Source organism: Fundulus heteroclitus, chromosome 9 (genome assembly GCF_011125445.2).
Source record: "Fundulus heteroclitus isolate FHET01 chromosome 9, MU-UCD_Fhet_4.1, whole genome shotgun sequence".
Lineage (NCBI taxonomy): Eukaryota > Metazoa > Chordata > Actinopteri > Cyprinodontiformes > Fundulidae > Fundulus > Fundulus heteroclitus.
This window is the reverse complement of record NC_046369.1, coordinates 39,997,949-40,020,516: the sequence shown is the minus strand read 5'-3', so window position 1 is coordinate 40,020,516 and position 22,568 is coordinate 39,997,949. Positions and strand designations below refer to the sequence as shown.

At 43.6% G+C, this 22,568-nt stretch overlaps 1 protein-coding gene and 2 long non-coding RNA genes across 3 annotated transcripts in view; 1 reads left to right on the top strand and 2 right to left on the bottom strand.

Moving 5' to 3' along the window:
• mcf2l2 (MCF.2 cell line derived transforming sequence-like 2) overlaps positions 1-22,568 on the top strand; it is a gene marked incomplete at its 5' end in the record, with an annotated part of 122,275 nt that overhangs the window by 6,452 nt on the left and 93,255 nt on the right. Inside the window, 9 exon segments of the mRNA XM_021313536.2 lie at positions 7,855-8,004; positions 8,380-8,504; positions 8,590-8,704; positions 10,683-10,802; positions 11,185-11,376; positions 17,614-17,805; positions 17,875-18,061; positions 18,330-18,433; positions 20,668-20,756. Of these exon segments, the coding sequence (XP_021169211.1) occupies positions 7,855-8,004; positions 8,380-8,504; positions 8,590-8,704; positions 10,683-10,802; positions 11,185-11,376; positions 17,614-17,805; positions 17,875-18,061; positions 18,330-18,433; positions 20,668-20,756 (1,274 nt within the window).
• LOC118564223 lies at positions 1,165-1,591 on the bottom strand. The gene is made up of 2 exons (XR_004931734.1): positions 1,362-1,591; positions 1,165-1,289 (listed from the first exon to the last, which is right to left on the bottom strand). It is a non-coding gene; the product is annotated as an uncharacterized LOC118564223 (long non-coding RNA).
• Positions 5,833-6,259, bottom strand: LOC118564222. The gene is made up of 2 exons (XR_004931733.1): positions 6,030-6,259; positions 5,833-5,957 (listed from the first exon to the last, which is right to left on the bottom strand). It is a non-coding gene; the product is annotated as an uncharacterized LOC118564222 (long non-coding RNA).

Sequence of the window (22,568 nt, the reverse complement as noted above, 5' to 3'; positions counted from 1 at the left end):
CCTTTTCAAACAGTCCTTAAAAATTATTTTCCATGATGCCATCTTAGGAATGCATATAATGTAAGCAAACCATGTTTGTACAAGCCAAAGCAACAAGCCTGTTGTCCATGGTGGAAGTCGACAATCCGTTAAAGGTAAGGTTACTGACAGGGAGTGTTGATTCTGAGGGCAAGGATAAGCAAATATATAAGTAAATATTAGCGCAATAGGCACAAACATTGAACTAATCAGTTTGATTAAATTCATCCTATTTATATAGCACCTATAAATGACATCTCTAGGCACCTAACAAGACAATTTAGTTGTTAAAAATTTAGTGCAATCAAATTCTGTTTTTAATACTGTTTGATGGAAATAATTTATTTTAAGGAAGCCTGGTGGATTCCATATACATAGCAAATATTTTGCCACAGTGGAACGTTCCAAATGAAAGAAAAAGAAAATAGAAGTGACAGGAGCAATAATTCTTTTAGCTGCTTTATGTAAGAGACAAACATACCCATACAGATGAGCTATAAGGGAGCAGTGCACTTTATGGGACGGAAAACAGAGCATAGGATGGAGGGAGCAGCTGTAGCTCATTCTATGGCTTAGTCCAGAAGAGAGACGGAGTTTTAACACACAAGGACAGAGCAGACTGTATCATTTACAGAGAAAGATCATTAAGTTAGTGGCAGTCACACATCAGCCGATGGCCCCCCTTAAGAAGGTGTCACAGCTAAAAGGAGAAACACCAGGCCACATGTCGATTCCATGGAGAGAAAGATCATAGAGAATAAATGCTTAGACGTTCCTCTCCAGATTACTTGCACAGTTTTGCATCCCACAAACACTGGCAGCACATGACTCATTAACCCTCCTGTTGGCTTCGGGTCTTAATGAAAACCGATTTTAAGAGCAGAAAAGAAAACCTAAATTATATTCTTTTAACTTGAAATTTTAAGACTTTTCACAGATTTACCCCAGAATTAGGAAAAGTTAAATTGTACCTTTATTCATATTGCCAAGTAAGCTGTACAAAAAAAAGTTACTTGCGTTGTCTTAAGGTAATTTTGCATTGAGATCACAGTCATAGAGTCAATTAAACACCACAAAGGTGTGTGTTCTGTCTAAGATGTATCAGTAGCAGATAAAGACATGACAGAACATATGGTCTTCTCAGGCTGTGATGAATTTAGGAGGACCCAAGAAATACCCGAAAACAAGTGAGTACAAAAATAATCTCAGTCTTTATTTTTGACGCTGCGGCTCGGTCCCTGGTTCGGCTCGCACTCTGCGACTGGCCGCTCCTGAAGGCAGAGTCTCAGGTTAGTGACCAGCAGATATTAACAGGCTTGTTAGAGAGAAGTTTGGTCACTAACCTGGACGTGCTGAGGGCAGAACTCTGACTCCTTGTTACGAAGGCGTCCGAGAGGGGGGTTATCCAGGGCTCCTTTGTCCAGGTCCGGTCCAGGTCTTTGTCAGGGGGAAATCCGTTTAGTTCAGGCAGCGGTCTCCGAGGGGGAATCCAAATAGAGCGTCCAGGTCCAGGTCCAGGTCAATCCAGAAGGCACAGACAGAACAGGGGGGGCAGGCGAACTCGTTTACTCACGGACAGGCTGGGGTCGGAATCACGGTGAGGCAGTCCAAAACACTGAGGCTGACAGGCAGGACCCAGGCAGGCAGACAAATCCAAAGGGGCAGGCAGGTATCCAAAAAACAGAGGCAGAACAGGTCGAGAGGCAGACAGGCAGACAGGAATTTCAAAAATGCTGGAAGCGCTCACAGTATGGCTAGAGACGTTCTGGCACTGGAGACTGCGAGGAGCAGAGCTTTTAAGCAGCAAGGGTGGAAAAAGACACAGGTGTGCTGATTGCAATCAGCAGCTCCAGTGCCAGAAACGTTACAGAGCCCCCCCCTCAAGGGCGGATTCCAGACGCCCTTAAACGTCTCTAAAAGTACAAAAGAAAACTAAATAAAAGTCTGACCGGGCGGGTGGAGGGGGCTACAGGCAGGAGGGTCAGAAAAAAAAAAGGAAAACAAGAGTCCATAACAGAAAACAAGCCTCGGAAGGGCAAAAACCAAATAACTGAAATGCTTTTAAACCAATCTCTAGAACAGAGAGTCAGGTGGGCATCCTGGAAGACGGCCCACTCGAGAAACGGTCTCCGGAGGTCGTCCCGGCAGACCGTCCCGGCGTGACAGGCTCTCCGGCGGACGGCCCCGGCGTGACAGGCTCTCCGGCGGACGGCCCCGGCGTGACAGGCTCTCCGGCGGACGGCCCCGGCGTGACAGGCTCTCCGGCGGACGTCCCCGGCGTGACAGGTTCTCCGGCGGACGCCCCCGGCGTGACTGGCTCTCCGGCGGACGCCCCCGGCGTGACAGATTCTCCGGCGGACGGCCCCGGCGTGACAGGCTCTCCGGCGGGCGTCCAGGAGGCCGTCTACGGAGCAGGAACCTCGGAGGCCGGCGGCGGAGCAGGAATCTAGGAGGCCGGCGGCGAGGTCTGGAGAGAGGAAAAACTGAACCCGGCGCCGGACTACAGGGTACGGAAGGCGCCAGACTACAGGGTACAGAAGGCGCCAGACTACGGGGTACAGAAGGCGCCAGACTACAGGGTACGGAAGGCGCCAGACTACAGGGTACGGAAGGCGCCAGACTACAGGTTGAGGAGGGCGACTGGTTAGTGGCTACAGGCGGCGGCGCCTGGTTAGTGGCCACAGGCGGCGGCGCCTGGTTAGTGGCCACAGGCGGCGGCGCCTGGTTAGTGGCCACAGGCGGCGGCGCCTGGTTAGTGGCTTCAGGCGGCGGCGCCTGGTTAGTGGCTTCAGGCGGCGGCGCCTGGTTGACGGCTACAGGCGGCGTCGCCTGGTTAACGGCTACAGGCGGCGATGCCTGGTTAACGGCTACAGGCGGCGTCGCCTGGTTAACGGCTACAGGCGGCGGCGCCTGGTTAGTGGCTTCAGGCGGCGGCGCCTGGTTAGTGGCTATAGGCGGCGACGCCTGGTTAACGGCTACAGGCGGCGGTGCCTGGTCACTGGTTCCCGGTGCGGGAGCCTGGCTACAGGCGACCGAAGAAGGAGCCTGGCTACAGGCGACCGAAAAAGGAGCCTGGCTACAGGCGACTGAAAAGGGAGCCTGGCTACAGGCGACTGAAAAAGGAGCCTGGCTACAGGCGACCGAAAAAGGAGCCTGGCTACAGGCGACTGAAAAAGGAGCCTGGCTACAGGCGACGGACGAAGGAGCCTGGCTACAGGCGACTGACGAAGGAGCCTGGTTACAGGCAACTAACGAAGGAGCCTGATTACAGGCGACTAACAAGGGAGCCTCACTACAGGCGACTAACGAGGAAGCCTCACTACAGGCGACCGAAGGGGAAGCCTGGCTACAGGCGACAGAAGGGGACGCCTGGCTATAGGCGACTGAAAAAGGAGCCGGGTTACAGGCGACTAACGAAGGAGCCTGACTACAGGCGACGGAGGAAAGAGCCTGGTTACAGGTGACCGACGAAGGAGCCTGGCTACAGGCGACTAACGAAGGAGCCTGACTACAGGCGACGGAGGAAAGGGCCTGGTTACAGGCAACCAACGAAGGAACCTGGGTACAGGTGACAGAAGAAGGAGCCTGGCTACAGGCGACTAAAGAAGGAGCCTGGCTACAGGCGACAAAAGAAGGAGCCTGGCTACAGGCGACTGACAAGGGAGCCTGGCTACAGGCGACTGAAGGGGGAGCCCGGCTACAGGCGACTGACAAGGGAGCCTTACTACAGGCGACTGAAGGGGAACCCTGACTACAGGCGACTGAAGGGGAAGCCTGGCTACAGACAACTGAAGGGGAAGCCTGGCTGCTGGCAGCTAAGGTGGGAGCCGGGTTATAGGCTGCTAAGGTGGGAGCCTGGCAACAGGCTGTTAAGGTGGGAGCCTGGCTACAGGCTGCTAAGGCCACAGGATTACAGGCTACAGAGGCCACAGGACTACAGGCTACAAAGGCCACAGGACTACAGGCTACAGAGGCCACAGGACTACAGGCTACAGAGGCCACAGGACTACAGACTACAGAGGCCACAGGACTACAGACTACAGAGGCCACAGGACTACAGACTACAGAGGCCACAGGGCTACAGACTACAGACGCCACAGGGCTACAGACTACAGAGGCCACAGGGCTACAGACTACAGAGCTACAGACTACAGAGGCCACAGGGCTACAGACTACAGAGGCCACAGGGCTACAGACTACAGAGCTACAGACTACAGAGGCCACAGGGCTACAGGCTTCAGGAGGCCCCGGGCTACAGGCTTCAGGAGGCCCCGGGCTACAGGCTTCAGGAGGCCCCGGGCTACAGGCTTCAGGAGGCCCCGGGCTACAGGCTTCAGGAGGCCCTGGGCTACAGGCTTCAGGAGCCAAAGTCAGACCCTTTGCCACCAGGAGTCTCAGGATCAACTCCTGGAGGGTCTCAGAAAGAGACATCCAATACAGTCTCTCCCAGAGTTGGCTGTCCATGAGGGCAAAAAGGGGTCTGGGCTTAAACACAACATCGAGAGGCTCAAAGTCTCCAGGGGGCCACAATTGTTGCATCCTCTTCGGAGGCCTGGGGTGTCCGAAGAATGACGAATCCACCTGAGACCCCGCATCACAGTTCAGCGACGGTTCCCACTGTGTTGCCACATCACACATCTGTGACGGTCCCCTCTGGGTTCCCACGTCGGACGTCTGCGACGGACCCCTCTGGGTCCCGACGTCGCACGTCAGCGACGGACCCCTCTGGGTTCCCACGTCGCACGTCAGTGACGGACCCCTCTGGATTCCTACGTCGCACGTCAGTGACGGACCCCTCTGGATTCCTACGTCGCACGTCAGTGACGGACCCCCCTGGGTTCCCACGTCGCAGGTCAGAAGAGGCAGGTCCTCCTGGACCCCCTCGTTGGGCTTCACGGGAGCCGAGGCGTCGGCCGGATCCTCAGGGACAGACTCAGGAGCCAAGGCATCGGCCGGACCCTCTGGGACTGGTTTAGGTCGGCTGTAGAAAGCCTGGAGGGCTGACCTATAATGTCCCTCTACCTCTCTTAATTTCTCCTCCAGTCCCTTTGAATATTGACAGAGGAGAGCCTCTCTGAGGCGTTTAATAATGGGGGCAAACGTCCTTATTTTATTCTCCAGGGCTTTATGGTCGGCTTCTACAGCGTCACTAGAGGGAGCTGTGGGCAGATCAGGATTGGGAAGTGGAGGACTCCGGTCCGCTGGACAGGAAGCGGCTGAAGAAGCCAGAGGGACGGTCGGCCGAGGCTGGGGCTGAACTGGCCCGGCTGACCGCTCCTCAGAACAGCTGGAGGCCTGGTCAATAAGCCGCCGTCTCCTCCTCCGGCGACGGGACGGCGGACCCAGCGGGGATGCCGATTTCTCTTGAGGAGACGGGACCGATTCCAGAAATAGGTCCGGACGGAGCTCCCGGATCACCTCCGGGTCGACCTCCAGGAAGACGTCCAGGACCACTGACGGAGTAAGTGGAGGCAAAGCAGGACCTCACATATGCCATATTGGACCGGTCTGAAAAGAATGAGGAAGGTTGCAATTCGAAATGTGTCTCGCACTGTGTGAGAAAAAGCCCTGCAATGTTCTGGATCACCAGAAAACATTGCCGGCGGGGAGAGTCGGGGCTCTGACGAGGACGACGTCACCGGAAGTGACGGAGGGCCAGAGGAAGCGGCTCGCGGAAGTGAAGGCTGCGTGCTTCCCTGAGTACGAAGATGGCCTAAAATCTCCGAGACGCCGGCTTCTAATTCAGAAATGGATTTCTCTACCCCGCGCGCCACTGGGTTTCGGGTACAGGGTCCATGTTTGGCCAGAACGTACTGTGATGAATTTAGGAGGACCCAAGAAATACCCGAAAACAAGTGAGTACAAAAATAATCTCAGTCTTTATTTTTGACGCTGCGGCTCGGTCCCTGGTTCGGCTCGCACTCTGCGACTGGCCGCTCCTGAAGGCAGAGTCTCAGGTTAGTGACCAGCAGATATTAACAGGCTTGTTAGAGAGAAGTTTGGTCACTAACCTGGACGTGCTGAGGGCAGAACTCTGACTCCTTGTTACGAAGGCGTCCGAGAGGGGGGTTATCCAGGGCTCCTTTGTCCAGGTCCGGTCCAGGTCTTTGTCAGGGGGAAATCCGTTTAGTTCAGGCAGCGGTCTCCGAGGGGGAATCCAAATAGAGCGTCCAGGTCCAGGTCCAGGTCAATCCAGAAGGCACAGACAGAACAGGGGGGGCAGGCGAACTCGTTTACTCACGGACAGGCTGGGGTCGGAATCACGGTGAGGCAGTCCAAAACACTGAGGCTGACAGGCAGGACCCAGGCAGGCAGACAAATCCAAAGGGGCAGGCAGGTATCCAAAAAACAGAGGCAGAACAGGTCGAGAGGCAGACAGGCAGACAGGAATTTCAAAAATGCTGGAAGCGCTCACCGTATGGCTAGAGACGTTCTGGCACTGGAGACTGCGAGGATCAGAGCTTTTAAGCAGCAAGGGTGGAAAAAGACACAGGTGTGCTGATTGCAATCAGCAGCTCCAGTGCCAGAAACGTTACACAGGCAGGGTTAGGGTACTTCCTGTACATTGCCTGGATTTGGCAGCCAAATGGAAGGCCCTATAGATTTGGGTGTCTAGAAATGTAGATAGAATCTCATGATTGAAATGTAACAATGTTGTCACCTGGTCAGTATGTATGCAGTTTTCCATCCTACAGAGGTCAGAAAAGAGCATTGTGGTAAAGGAAAGATTCTTGTGATCGAAATTAAATAATAATCCGAGTCTTTGAGGCTGCCCAGAGTCTGTAAAGCTGCTGCAGATGACCATACCCCGAATCCTCTCTGCTGCACCCATGAGTGTGTGTTTCACAATTGAACATATCTAGAAATTATTTTTTCAAACTGACTAGCAAGTCAATTTTGATTCAGAAGAGGAGGAGGTATCAAAAGATTTATTTTTGAGAATATTTTTGCTGCTGTTGTTCACTGGCACAATAAAATTATTAATTGGGATGAATAAAAATGCATTAAAATATACTTGCTGTACATTTCTGCTGCTTTTGTCTATAGAAATACTAAACAATTATTGCTCACCCCTGTTCAAAAAATAACCCCACATATAAAAAAAAAAATTATTAGAATTTACATTGTCATAGAAGCAAGTCTTTTTACCATGTAAAGAGGGAGAATTCAGGCAGTCATTTAATTTGTGATAAATGGCGAGTTGTTCTTTGGGATGAAATAGATATGGTGTTTAAAATTCAATTCATCTGCTTTATATTGGGGGTTTAGTTAAGCTTTTGTTTGAGGTTAAGCATTATAATCAGTAGGACATGGGGTTTATATGGAATATGAGTGCCACAGGGCGGTTAATGATTGTTTTATGGCAACCTAGAGTACTGTACAGGTCAGTATGAGCAAGACCAATATTAGAACCTATTTCATTCACACAATAGAATACCGATGAGCCTAAAACACTGCCACATCTATAAACAGGTCATGAAACAAGACTTTAAAGCAATGGCTGATGGGACTTACTGGTGCTCAGTTTCAACTGTCTTTCTTTATCTTGCACTAAAGCTAACACTTTTGTTACCTGTATGCTTTTGAACAAATCAAATGTTTTTTTTGCTGCATCTTGTGCAAAGTTACTGTTAAGTTACTACATCTTTTAGGCACACGAACTGATGTCACACTGCTGATCCGTAATCATTAGTAGTATAAACAAAAATGAAAGACTGCATCTTCTGCGTTGACATATCTTGAAAAATCCAGTCCATTATGTTTAGTAATTAAAATAAAATCAAAGTAAATAAAATCAAAATGCTTCCGAATCTCATATCCGGGTTTTTTCCTCAGGCTATAGAAAACTTTGCCTTGACGGTGAAAACTACAGCACAGATGCTTCAGAGGTTTGGGACGGAGCTGGCAGAGACAGAGCTTCCCAACGATGTCCAGGGCACCAAAGACCTGTTCACAGCGCACACTGACAAACACAATAACCTCAAGGTGAGGCAGCATATTTAAAACACACTAAATAATGCATGAAGACAAACATTTTATCCACTAGAGCTCTCTGCACCAGTACCACAAGAAATCCTTTACTGAAAAGCACAGCAGCAGAGTGTTGCAATACAACACAGAGAGGTTGAAAGGGTTTTAACCATGATGTCAACAAGAACTGAGACGTTTGTCATTGAGAGAAAGTCAGTAAAACGTTTAGCATAAAACAACTACAGGTTCATCAACTGCACATTTCATCAAAATATTGCTGTCAAACTGTTTTGTGGCTATTCTGAATTCTGTATTAAGCACATTTGCTGTAAAAATGTTTTACAGGCTACTTTGAATAATGTTTAAAAATTTTTGATGCCTCTAAAACAGGAAGAGCTGAAGCTAGCTTTAAGACAAGGCAGCACCTTGTTTACCTGCATCAAGGATCAGGCAGCCAAGTCGGAGGATCACAAACTAAACCCTGATGAGATGGAGAACCAAACCACTGTGGAAAGGTAACGGCAATTTTTTATACTATACTGCTCCTGAAAATGTCCATTTTCCCAATAAAGCTGTTTAAGCATCTCCTGTATGTTTCAGGCTCCTCGCCCAGCTCGATGAGACAGAGAATGCTTTCGAACAGTTCTGGTGTAAGCATCACCTAAAACTGGAGCAGTGCCTGCAGCTACGCCACTTTGAACAGGATTTCAGGGAGGTAATTTTACAGTAAAATAGGTTCTTAATAAGATTTGATTCAATCAGTTCCTTTCCCTCACTGCAGTCACATTCAGTCCATCGCCCCGAGCAAACACCAGGCACCAGGGGAAAGGAAAACTCCATTTTAACAGGACGAGACCTCCAGTGGAACCTGCCCTGGCGTCATGGCTGGGCATTGGGGGGCCATGCCTGTCCGCAGAGTCAGCCATGCCCATCCTGGACTGGAAGCTGGGTTTTGCTTTGCTTTTTACCTTGGGTTGGCCAACTTTCTATTATTTCTATCTTTGATTTGGCGATCAAATCAATGACTGAAGGCAACATGCTAGCCAATTATAGCTGGAGAGGTGCGGGTCATTGGGTCATACATTCGTAGCCTACAGAGAAGCCATGGCTCAGCTTTGGTCACCGTCGGTGTTGGTTGTGTGGGATGGATATTTGGACTTATTACCAAACAATTACAAGAAGTGACACCAAAGCAAACGAGAGTAAGCAGAAAGCAACGCTATTAATTTCTGTTTGAAATGTCAGCACTGAAGTCAACACTGGAGTAAACATCCATGCTGGGAGGGTTAGCTACGGCAGCTAGGAGCACAAGGAGCAGAACCAAGCAGTAAACTACTGCCAAACTGAAGAAACTTGGGTTACTTGCAGGAAGAAGGGAACTCTGCTTTGTTCTGATCCTGATACCAGTGCTCATATTTATCAGCGCGTATGCTTATGCCTGACTTTTGAGTTAATTGTACGGAGCACCACAGGTTGCCGTATCTGACTGTTAGTTTCCAGGCCAAACACAATGTAAAACCTACCCAACTTAAAAAAAACAGCCCAAATCTCAACCTCTTTCATGTTAAAAACGTGGAACTATTAAACACATAATAAAGAACATGCCATTAGCACACAACTGCACTGAGGCAAAGAAAAAACGTTGTGGGGGGGGGGGGGGGGGCTTTGGTTCTCCACAACCACTATCAAGCTATTTCCTTCTGGATAATTTTCACCTAAACTAGTGCACTCTCACAAACTCCCACAGCTGCTGGGTCACAGGTATTAAATGTTCACTTATATACAGTAAGCTTATCATTTATTTATTTATTTATTTATTTATGTTCTTTCACTTTTTTTTTCAGATATCACATTACACATGTCAGCTTACATAATAATATATATATGATTTAGCAATGGCATCTAGGTGTTATTCGATTGTATCTGTTGCTTTATGTCTGTTGGTTGTGCTGTTCTTTTTGCATCTCTCTTTCCAGGTGATGGAGCAGACGGGGAAGGTTTTATCATTCTCTCCCTTTTATCTCTTCTTTCTTTCACTTCTACTCTTTTTTTTTTCTTTCTCTCTCCCTTCTTGTTCTTCCTTTACTCTCCCATTGTAATGTCCATATAATTTGAAATTCTCCCTGCAGGAATCACAATAAAGCTATTTACAAGCATAAATCAAGTGGAGCACTATGGCGAAAGCTGTTCGCTCCACTTGTAAAAGCAAAATCTGTCGAGCTCTATCTGACATTGAGACATCAATTCCTATTGCCACACTGCTAGACAGGACACTGGAAAAAAAAGAAAAAAAAAAAAGAAACCAGAGCTTCTACATATCAAAGAGCCACTATTTCATCTCTATGTAATCCTTTAGCACAAAAACCATTCTGCATCTAACGAATAATACGCAATTATTCTGTGTATGCTTGAGGATTTCCTATTTATTCTATGCTGAATATATTTTTCACAGTTTTTGTGTGTACTGTGGATCTTATTGTGTATATGTGCATACATTTGCTTCTATTTGAAAAGAAATTTGCCGCTGTTGCACTTTAAATTGACCCACTTTAAATTGACAGTTTGCAGATTATTCTATTCTAATAGAATAATCTGTTTTATTGTATTCTATTTTGTGTAACTAGATGTTTTGTGTGCATCACAGCCTGAGTATAAATGCAGCTCTGTTCCTTCTTTGCTTTTTGTTTTTCCAGGTTAAAATATCTCTGGACACTCTGATGGACTCTCTGAAAAGCTTATCTGACACTGGAGATTGTGTGGCCAGAGTGGAACATCTATTGAAAGAGCTCAAAGCTCTGGAGAAAAAAGCTCAGGTCTGTCAACAAATAGGAAACTAGACCAACACGTTTTTTCTTATTCTGCTCTATGTCAAGATAGAAATCCTTTCAAAAATAAAACTCTCTTTTTTCAGGAGGTTCTGATTAAGATCCCACCTCACATACATAAAAAAAAATTCTTCCATATTCAAGTTTCTATGCATAAATTGGCCATCTATGATAAACCCAACATGTTAGCACAGTTAAAATGGATTTAGTTTTGATTATGATTTGATTTTCTAAACCTAGACAACAGAACTTTATTTAAATTGTCATAATTTCTTTTTTCAGACCTCTGAACCTTTTGTGTAGACAAAAAAGTTCTCAATTAATTTTAGAATATGAGAACAACATTTCTGACCTTGCTTGTTTATTAAAGCCCTCAGTGGAAAAGGCCCAGCTCCATGCCATGCATGGTGACCAGCTTATTCAAAGCAACCACTACGCCGTGGACTCCATCCGCCCGAAATGTGTGGAGCTCCGGCGGGTCTGTGATGACTTCAGCAATGAGGCCAAGAAGAAGTCAGATGTCTTGTCTAAATCTTTGCACATACACATGGGCATTGAGAAGGTACAGTATAGATTTGAAAGGGTTGGACCACACTAGAGTTGTCTAGAAATGGGTTACATAAATGTTTTTGTGTTGTTTATTGACTCTCATCAGTCTAAACTCTACAAGATTTGAAATTTACTGCTGAAATTTCGGAACATAAACACAGGAAACTTAACCACAAACTAAATTTGTTAATTCAAGAGTAAAGCCCTTCAACTGGCTTATCTTTGTGTGAAAGTTGAAATTAAGTTTAGTAGGATGTATACTTGGCATGTTCAGTTGTATAGCTTGAGAGGTGTAGCTTCTGGTGGACTATTAAACTAATTCATTTCCTTTTAAATGTACTAAGCGATGATCAAAATGTTGTTTCCCATGCAGTATAGAAGCAAAATCACGTGTGGTGTAGCTAACAACAAATTTAGTGAAAAAAAATATTCACTTTGAAATGAGACATTAAGCTTTTCAGGGACTTTTTCACACCTAAGAGAAGTATGATACAGTAGCTTATCCAAAGTTGTGGTGCTGATGAGTTCTTTAGCAACTTCTATCAAACAGACTGAATGATGAAACAGTCTGGCCGCATTGGGATGTTGAAACACCAAAGATGGTCAGCTGGGTAAAAACATCAAAAGGAAGTGTTAAAATGTTAACCCACAGACTTTAACTGCTGCTTATCAGAGCTGAAACTTTGTCTTTTACAATATTATTCTCCTTAAGGATAAAGCTGACCTGACTTGACCTTATATAACCATGGTAGTTGTCCGCTTTTGTTTGAGACTAGTTTATCATCATAGTCCTGCTTTTAACAGCTAACAAAATTCTATGATGATTACAACATTTCATGAGGAATGATATAGAAACTTTTAACTATATAAGATCTGATAGGAGATAAGACCCTGAGTGGAAGACTACAGACAATGAAGGGACAAGCGCTAAGGGAATACAGATTTTTCAGCTGCAAAGTCCAGATCTCACGAACCTAAAAGTAGAATCAAGAAGTAACAAGAATCTCTATTGTCATTATGTCACCATAATACAATTTTGGTGAGACATCGGCTCAGAATTCACGGAGACACAAGAAGATATAATGTTTAAGCTGTTGAATGTACTACTTTCTGAGATGCTAAAACTGTGCAAATAGTCCTTAGCAACTGATGAGATTTTAATGTTCAAGTCAAAAGGACAGGTAGCAGGCAGTTAACAGGATTATGTAAGAAATACTGTGCAATTTCATGAATGTATTAGACATTTTCAGAGAGGTTAAAGTGTGCCAATTTTGTGCATGGCAAATTTATTTGTACAAGGGCAATGCAAAATGTTTTACCTGATTGAAACATAGGAAAATACTGTAAAAACAGAATAAAAGCAAGTTGGAATAAAATATAGAAAAATCTAAATAGAATAAAACATGGGAAAATGGAAACTAAAAGCAAATATTAATTATTTTTAAAACAGTTTGACTACAAACTTAAACTTATGATGTTTCAGTTAACAGTTTAACTAGAACAGTCGAAGGTAATCCTAAACAAATGTGTTTATAATCTTGATTTAAAGGAACTTTCAGCACTTTTGCAGTTTTCTGGAAGTTTGTTCCAGATAAGTGGAGCATAGGAAGTAAATGCTGCTTCTCTGTGTCTGGTTCTGGTTCTGGTTCTGCAGAGTAGGCTGTAGCCAGAAGACCTGAGTGGTCTAGAGGGTTGATACACTGATAACAAGTCTGTGATGTATTTAGGTGCTAAGCCATTCAGGGATTTATAGACTAACAGAAGTATTTTAAAGTCTATTCTCTGAGATACAGGGAGCCATTGTAAGGACCTTAGAACTGTAGTGATGTGCTCTACTTTCTTAGTCTTAGTGAGGATGCGGGCAGCAGTGTTCTGGATCAGCTACAGCTGTCTGATCCACTTTTTAGGGCAGAGCTGTGAAAACACCGTTGCAGTAACCAACTCGACTAAAAATAAATGCATGGATTAGTTTTTCCATATCCTGCTGAGACATTTGTCCTTTAATCCTGGAAATGTTCTTCAGGTGATAGAAGGCCAACCTTGTAATTTTCTTTAGATGCTTTTGGAGGTTCAGGTCTAAGTCCATCACTAGTTGATATATTTCCTGCCATAAAATCCTCTCACCTTGGATAAATAAACTCAAATGTTCCTGGTGAGGTAGCAGCTGGTCAGAGTGGAGTGCCCAGAAAAAGCTCTATTTGAAATAACAGTTAATTCTTGAGCATTTATCCTGATGCAAGCACCTTCTTACTGTCTGGCTGGCTGAAGTAGTGAGGTAGCATATTCAATTCAATTCAGTTCAATTCAATTTTATTTATATAGCGCCAATTCATGAAACATGTCATCTCGAGGCACTTTACAAAGTCAAAATCAGTCAGATTATACAGATTAGTCAACTGGTTCCCAAATAGGGGAACCAGTTGATTGCTTCAAAGTCCCGACAAGCAGCATTCACTCCTGAAGAAGCGTAGAGCTACAGGAAGAGTCGTCTGCATTGTCCATGGCTTTGCAGCAATCCCTCATACTGAGCAAGCATGAAGCGACAGTGGAAAGAAAAACCACCCATTAGCGGGAAGGAAAAACCTCCAGGAGAACCGGGCTCAGTATGAACGGTCATCTGCCTCGACCGACTGGGGGTTACAGAAGACAGAGCAGAGACACAACAAGACAGACAAAAAAGCACAGAAGCACACATTGATCCAGTAATCGGTTCTACATTAGATGGTAGTAGCGGGTGAGCCGTCTTCTCTGGATGATGTCACAGTTTAACAGAACGTCAGACCAGGTGTGCCTACTATGAAGAAAGAGAGAGAGAGCAAAAAGTTAAAAGCTGAAATGACGACAGTCATTTCAATATAATACAATGCAAAACTGGAGAACAGTAGACTGAAGAACAGTAGAAATCAGTAGAGTGAGAAAATTAGACCCTGATGTCCTCCAGTAGCCTATGCCTATCACAGCACAGCTATAGAGGTAGCTCAGGGTAACATGAGCCACTCTAACTATAAGCTTTGTCAAAAAGGAAAGTTTTAAGATTAGTCTTAAAAATAGACAGGTTGTCTGCCTCACGGACCAAACCTGGGAGTTGGTTCCACAGGAGAGGAGCCTGATAGCTAAAGGATCTGCCTCCCATTCTACTTTTAGAGACTCTAGGAACCACCAGCAGACCTGCAGTCTGAGAGCGAAGTGCTCTGTTAGGAATATACGGGGTAATCAGAGCTCTGATATATGATGGAGCTTGATTGATAAGGGCTTTATACGTTAGAAGGAGAATTTTAAATTCTATTCTTGATTTAACAGGAAGCCAATGAAGGGAAGCTAAAATTGGAGAAATATGATCCCTCTTGTTGATTTTAATCAGAACTCTTGCCGCAGCATTTTGGATCAGCTGAAGGCTTTGAACTGCATTTTGTGGACTTCCTGATAGTAAAGAATTACAATAGTCCAGCCTTTTTTTTCAGCATCACCCCTGGACAGAATGTTTCTAATTTTGGCGATATTCCTGAGGTGAAAAAAGGAAACTCTGGAAACTTGTTTAATATGGGATTTAAATGACATGTCTTGGTCGAAAACAACAACAAGATTTTTAACTTTATTACCAGAGGCCAAGTTAATGCCATCCAGATTAAGTGATTGAAAAACTTTATTTTTTGAGGACTCTGGCCCAAAGATTACAACTTCTGTCTTGTCAGAATTTAAATGCAGGAAATTTAAAGTCATCCAGCTTTTGATGTCATCAAGACATGACTGCAGTCGAAGTAACTGATTGGATTCATCAGGATTTATGGATAAATATAGCTGAGTGTCATCAGCATAACAGTGGAAATTAATCCCAGGCTGTGTTATAATTTTGCCAATCGGAAGCATATATATAGTAAATAGAATTGGTCGAAGGATTGAACCCTGTGGTACCCCACAAGTGACCCTAGAGTTTGAGGAAGATTTATTATTAACATGAACAAACTGGAATCTGTCTGACAGATAAGATTTAAACCAGCCTAATGCTATCCCCTTAATCCCTACAGTATGCTCAAGTCTTTGTAGGAGAATATTGTGATCAACTGTATCAAATGCAGCACTGAGATCTAACAGGACAAGTATAGACACAAGTCTATTATCTGAGGCCATGAGAATGTCATTAGTGACCTTCACCAGAGCTGTTTCAGTGCTATGATGAGCTCTAATGCCTGACTGAAACTCCTCAAGTAGGTCATTACTTTGTAAATGTTCACATAGTTGATTAGCAACTACTTTCTCAAGAATTTTAGATAAGAAAAGAAGATTAGATATAGGTCTGTAATTTACTAACTCATCTTGATCAAGACATGGTTTCTTAAGTAAAGGTTTAATAACAGCTACTTTAAAAGCCTGTGGTACATATCCATTTACCAAGGATAGATTAATCATGTCTAAAATAGGACCACTGATCAGAGGGAATACCTCCTTAAACAACTTGGTTGGGATTGGGTCTAACATACAGGTAGAAGGTTTAGATGAAGCTAAAATTTTAGATAGCTCAGAAAGCTCTACTGCTTTTAAACAGTTCAGACACTGCACAGGTTCTAAAGATTCCTCCAATGCTGCCTCACTTACTGAGGACGAGGTAATCATGTTTGGGAGGATGCCAATTATTTTATTTTTAATGGAATCAATTTTATTTATGAAGAATCCCATAAAATCATTACTGCTAAGAGCTAAGGGAATGGATGGATCAACAGAGCTATGACTCTGTGTAAGTTTGGCAACAGTACTGAAGAGAAATCTAGGATTATTCTTATTCTCCTCAATTAATGATGAAAAATATGCTGCTCTAACTCTGCGAAGGGTCTTGTTATACAACAATAGACTGTCCCTCCAGATTAGGTAGGATTCCTCTTGGTGTGTAGAGCGGCATTTTCTCTCCAATTTCCTAACATTGTGCTTCAAGGAACGCAGCTCTGAATTAAACCAAGGAGCAAGCTTCCTGCAAATAATCACCTTCTTTTTCAAGGGAGCTACATTGTCTAATGCAGAACGCAATGACAAAGTCATACTGTTTACAAAGACATCTATTTGTGAATTGGAAGAAACAACATTGCTGCTATCTGCAGGGTATTTCTGCAATACTGATGATATTAAGAGGGGGACAGACTTTTTAAAGTTTGATGCAGCATTGTCCGATAAAGATCTACTACAATGGAACCCACTTTTGGGGGTGGAGAACTCAGTTAGATTAAACTCAAATGTTATTAAAAAATGATCAGATAGGACAGGGATGTGAGGAAATACTGTTATTTCTTCACAATCAATGCCATATGTCAGCACAAGGTCTAAAGTATGGAGCCAAGAGTGCGTCGGTTTATGCACATTTTGAGCAAAACCAATTGAATCTAGGATAGTTTTAAAGGCTACACTATGTTGACACATTCTGTGTCAACATGAATGTTAAAATCACCCACTATAATAACCTTGTCAGTGTTTATCACCAAATCAGATAAGAAGTCTGACAACTGATCCAAAAACTGAGAGTAAGGGCCTGGTGGACGATACAAAACAACAAACAGAAGAGGTTTTATTGCTTTGCAGTTTGGATGAGGGAAACTGAGGGTTAAATGTTCAAAAGAACTGTAGTTATGTCTAAACACCTAAGTGTTCCTGTGAAACCCAGCCAGTGGGATTTTTAAACACATTTAAACACACACCAGTATGCCACATACACTTCTTTTTTTAGCCTTAGCAGCAATCAGCCCAGGCTGAACAATTCTAGGCATAATGTGAAGGCCATCAGAATGGATTTTTACAGTTTCTAACCTATTTATAGTGAAACCTTTAATGTTTAAGATGCTAAATAAGCTTTGTGAGGACTGCATTTTAGTCAAACCAGATTAATAATAATAATAATAATAAATAATTAGGATGCCATTATACACAAATGACACAGAAGTGATAAGGAGGTTAGGGAGTGCAACCAGTTTCTGCATATTGTTGCTTCTGACTATCAGGATGTTTGACTCCTAAATGTTGTACTCATTAGAGAGCCCCTAAAGGGTAATTGAAGGGAAATAAAAAAATAACTTTTTGATGCACACCCAATTCTATCTTGTGCACACCAGAAAGTATTTTTTTAATTTCCCTTCAATGTCCCTTTAGGGGCTCCATAATTCATCATAAACTAAACAGATTGAAGTTTTTATTATATATCTTAAGCAATGTGGATGTGGCGGCAACATCAGGCCCATATCTAACCTGCTTGTACTTTTTGTGCGTTCAGGTTAACCAGTGGTGTGAGTCTGGAATCTACCTGCTGGCTTCTCAAGCTGTGGATAAGTGTCAGTCGCAGGAAGGGGCAGAATCAGCTTTAACAGATATTGAAGATTTTCTGGAGTCGGCAGAAAAGAACCACGTGACAGAACTGAGGAACCTCCACAACCAGTATGAGGTCGTCCTGTCTGAGGACATAAAGGTACACTGCACACAATAGCATTATTAAAGAAACAATGTTAAGGCATTTAATGTTGATGTACATTTTCAGGGCAGTGTCCTGAAGGCACTCAAGCGACTGGAGGATGTTCAAGAGATGTTTGAGAAGAGACAAGTAAGCCTGAAGAGGCTGTCAGCAAAACAGACGAGGCCAATTCAGCCAGTTGCCCCACGGCCTGAGTCGTCTCCCAAGCCTCCAACACAAAAGCACCCCACCAGGACATCTGGGGTCCAGCAGCGTGAGTGGGACACAAAGAAGTTGAACTGATTCTTGCAGAAGAATAGAAAACGTGTGAAAAAGATTCAGGCCGTTAAAAAGTTTACTGCCTGTGAAAATATCTGCCACGCTATTCTGTAAACCTATACAAGCTAACTTCTATTGGTCCCAATCAACACTACTACTGTACCTCAGCTACCTGAGCCCGCCCAAAGCCTGATGCAAGGAAGGATAATTGTGACTGAATATATATTGTAATTAGTTTCTATGTTCTTGTTATTTCTATTTAGCATTGGCTCGAAAGCTCTCTGATAACTCTAACAGTGGCAAGCAGCTGGCTGAACCTGATCCAAACAAGAAGAAGAACATACGCAAGACCAAGGGTGGCATAAAGGTACTTTGAACTCTAACTGCACTACAGGCATAAACTTTACATGATGACACGAGACAGAGTGAGGGACAAATCCTAAAGGCAAAAATTAACAAAATAATAATTCAATCCATTGCATTGATTAAGACAGCACAATCACCAAGGACACTGTAATTACAAGCATTGTGAAACTCAACAAAAAACACCAGCTAATCTAAAAATTCATCTGTGGAAAAGAAACATACATCACAACTTAAGTCTTATTAACAACATTTTTGTGTTCAATTTCAAGAGCCACACTCAGGACTATTTGCTGCCAGAAAAGGTGGAATCAAGAAATCACTGCCTGGCAACAGAAAGTAGGCCAAGATACAAAAAAGCAACACATCATGTACTGATGAAGATATTCAAGAACAAATTAAAAACCAGATCACTGACATGTATGAGCTTTTCCAATAATACAGTAAGAGTGCATCAATGACTCATCCAGGTCACAAACGAACCCAGGACAACATCAAAAGCTCTACAGACCTCACTTCATTCAATTCAAGTCAGCGTTCATGACTGAAAACTAAGAAAAATTGCATCCATAGGAGTTCCAAGATGAAAACCACTGCTGACCAAAAAGAAAACAAAGGCCTGTTTGGTAGATGAAACATCTCCATGATCCCCTATGACTTTCTATGTGCGTCCCATTACATCAGGGGAAAAATTAACAGTATTTCAGAAAAAGGAGTGCATCATAATGCACAAATGAAAAATAAGTTGTGTGGATGGTGACCTGGGCCTGCATCAAGACCTGGGAGACACGCTGTAACTGATGGAACCATAAATGTTGCTCTCTACTTGGAAATCCTGAAGGAAAATGTCTGTCTATCATTGTGTGACCTCTATATCTTAGTGACAAGAATTTCCTGTCTGAGCAGGCATTTGATCCAAAGTCTACCAGCTAACGCACCTTTGTAAATGCAGGTTTAGGAGTGGCCTAATCAAAGTCCAGACTTTAATACAATTTAGATGCTGTGGTGTGGGCTTGAGCTGGCTATTAGTACTTGAAAACCCTACAATATGGCAAAATCAAGACAATTCTGCCAAGAAGAGTGAAAAGAGTTTACTCTTCCCCAGCGATTTAAAAGATTCATTGTCTTTAATCACAAATGTGAGGCAGACATACTGTCTACTTTTAAGACTAGGCTTAAAACTTTCCTTTTTGACAAGGCTTATAGTTAGAGTGGCTTATGTTATCCTGAGCTATCTCTGTAGTTATGCTGCTATAGACTTAGGCTGCTGGAGGACATCGGGGTCTATTTCTCTCACTCTGCTGAGTTCTCCTACTGTTCTCCAATTTGCATTGTTTTTGTTTTAACTTTTGTTAAAACAACAAATATTCTATCATTTCTTTTTTTCTTCATAGTAGGTACACCTGCTCTGGCGTTCTGTTAGCTGTGACACCATCCAGGGGAAACAGATCATCCGCTATTACCATGTAACATGGAGAGGATTACTGCATCAATGTGTGCTTTTGTGTCTCTGTTCTGTCTTCTCTAACTCCCAGTTGGTCGAGGCAGATGGACCGTTCACACTGAGCCTGGTTCTGCTGGAGGTTTTCCTTCCTGTTAAAAGGGAGTTTTCCTCTCCACTGTCACTTCATGTATGCTCAGTTTGAGGGATTGCTGCAAAGGCAGCGATAATGCAGACAACTGTCCACTGTGGGTCTTGGCTCTTTTATGAGGAGTGAATGCTGCTTGTCAAGACTTGATGCAATCTGCTGGGTTTCCTTAAAAAAATTTTGACCGATTTGTCTGTATGATTTGATTGAATTTGACTTTGTAAAGTGCCTTGAGATGACATGTGTTGTGAATTGGTGCTATATCAATAAAACTTAATTGAGTTTAAAAAAAAATTCATGGCAATTATTGCTGTCTAGAGTGGCATAGAAATTAAGTTTTTGGTGGCAATAACATTGCTAACAAGTAAGCTTTACTGGGATGTATTGCTTATTTAAAAAAACATATTTGAAAACTGCACCCTGTTTTGTGCAGGTTGTCTGATTTTAAAGTTTGTTTGATGATCTTAAAACAGAGTTGGACTAAAAAGCAAAGACAGTGGAAATGTATAAGAAGGCAAATAAATTATCCTACTGCCTACATATAGTAAAATCTGGTTTCTTATATTGTGGTTGTCTCCTAATTACATAAAGAGAATCCTTATCCTTGTAAAACCTGTAATTTGTACATATGTGTGCTTATTTCTCACAGATTGAGGTGATGCATGAGGAGAGCCAAGGAGGCTCCACCCACGTTGCTGTTTCAAATGAGAGTGAGGAGAGTCTGTCCAATAGACGGAGGTAACACAAAACATTGGTCAGCATGCACACCAATCACAGTCAAAGGTGTTCCCACTTCAAAACAAGTAGATTTGTTTCTACTGTTCTCCATAAAATCAGTGCCTGCTTCTCAGAACCTGGCAACGAGTCAAAAGAAAAGTTAAAAGCACAAGCATTGCAGTAAATCTTTACCCATATGGCACTGTCGCAGCATAGCTGTACACACGTAAGTTTGCTGAAGTGCTGGTGCTGCTCTCAATAAAGGGGTTAGCTGTGTTTGCTTCCATTTATGAAAACCAATGGTTAAAATCCCTTCTGTTTGAGCAGATGTGTATAACAGATTTTTATTTAAAAATATCCAACAAAAAATAGATAATATAATACCCTCCCCCCCCCCCCCCCCCCCCCCCCAATTTTGAAGTTTTTGGTAAAAACACAGGTTCCTATCGCATCAATGTGGCCTGTCTACTTTGATACCAGATGCTGTCTTGATTTAATAAAGTCAATCAAGCAATTAGAATTCCAGTTTGAGAAATCCTTTTTATAGGGCAAAGCTTCCCTGGATAATACAGGCAACAGCTTCTCCACATGATATGCATGGAATGCTGAGACAGGACACATGAAAGACAATAAAGACCCTCATGCAAATATGTGCTCTGCTTCCCCCTATATTCCTGTTTCTGCTGTCAGATTCAGCACGGCTTGCAAAAAAAATCCCTTGTTCCAGTTAGAATTAATCTTGCACTCAAGCTTCCTTTGGACCTAGTGATAAAATATTTTTGTTTGCACCTGGATTCATGTCGCCAACAGAACAACAGGTCCTATTCTAACCACCAAAACCATCACTCTCTACAAGAAGGTGCACTGCTTTTCTACACAGAGTTCATAGACAACAAAAAACTGCTTTATTCCGCATCGTATCATATGAAACCTGCATGAGAGCAGAGGATTATGGTGCGCTATTAGTGCCAAAATTAAGACCACAGCACACACAAGGGTAGCAACTTATTTGCTGCAGGTAGCCTATCCGACCCTAAACCCTATCTGTGCTAATGGACAGGAGAGGAAATAGGTGAGCAGCCTAGCCATGCTTACGCAATTGAGTACTCTCCTTGTTAGTTACCGGTGCTGGCCTATGATTAGTCAGATCAGTAGCTGGCTTCGGAATGGATATAGCCTCCTGCAACAAATAAGTAGCTGCTACTGGGTGCGCAATAGTCTTAATTTCGGCTCTAATACCGCATCATAGTGGATTACATGTACAGGATCAAAGTACTTTTGTTTGGTGTGTCTCTTCAGTGAGAGTAAAATATGATTACACTGAAGTAAAATGCCAGGAGAGATAATTCCCACCATGGATGTCATTAAACCATTATGACAGGTGAGTTAATGATGTTTATTACAAATAATTAGACCTGTTACATGTTTGCTGTCTGCACACAGAAGCTAAGAAACAAAGACATTCTTTAGACATAGGAACACGGGAAAGTTCCAGCTGCATTGTCACAGTTGGACCTTGGAAATGACACTGAAGGGCCGCTCACATGATAAGATCATTTTCAGAGTCACCTTTCAGATGGCCCAGGAGAACTGAGAGCATGTGTATTCTCTATGAAAGTGGTGATTTACAAAAATCCTAAAACACAGAAACATAGTTGTGAATGGCCATTTGATGGCCTACTTGACAACACAGTGACACTGTGACATTTGATAGAACTTAACCAATGAACTTCCCCAATGGTAGCTGTTCTGTGTTTATTTACCAGCTCTGACAGTCTCTAAAGCCTTGACCAGAACCTGGGTGGTGTGTAGGAACGAGCACATACAGGCAAT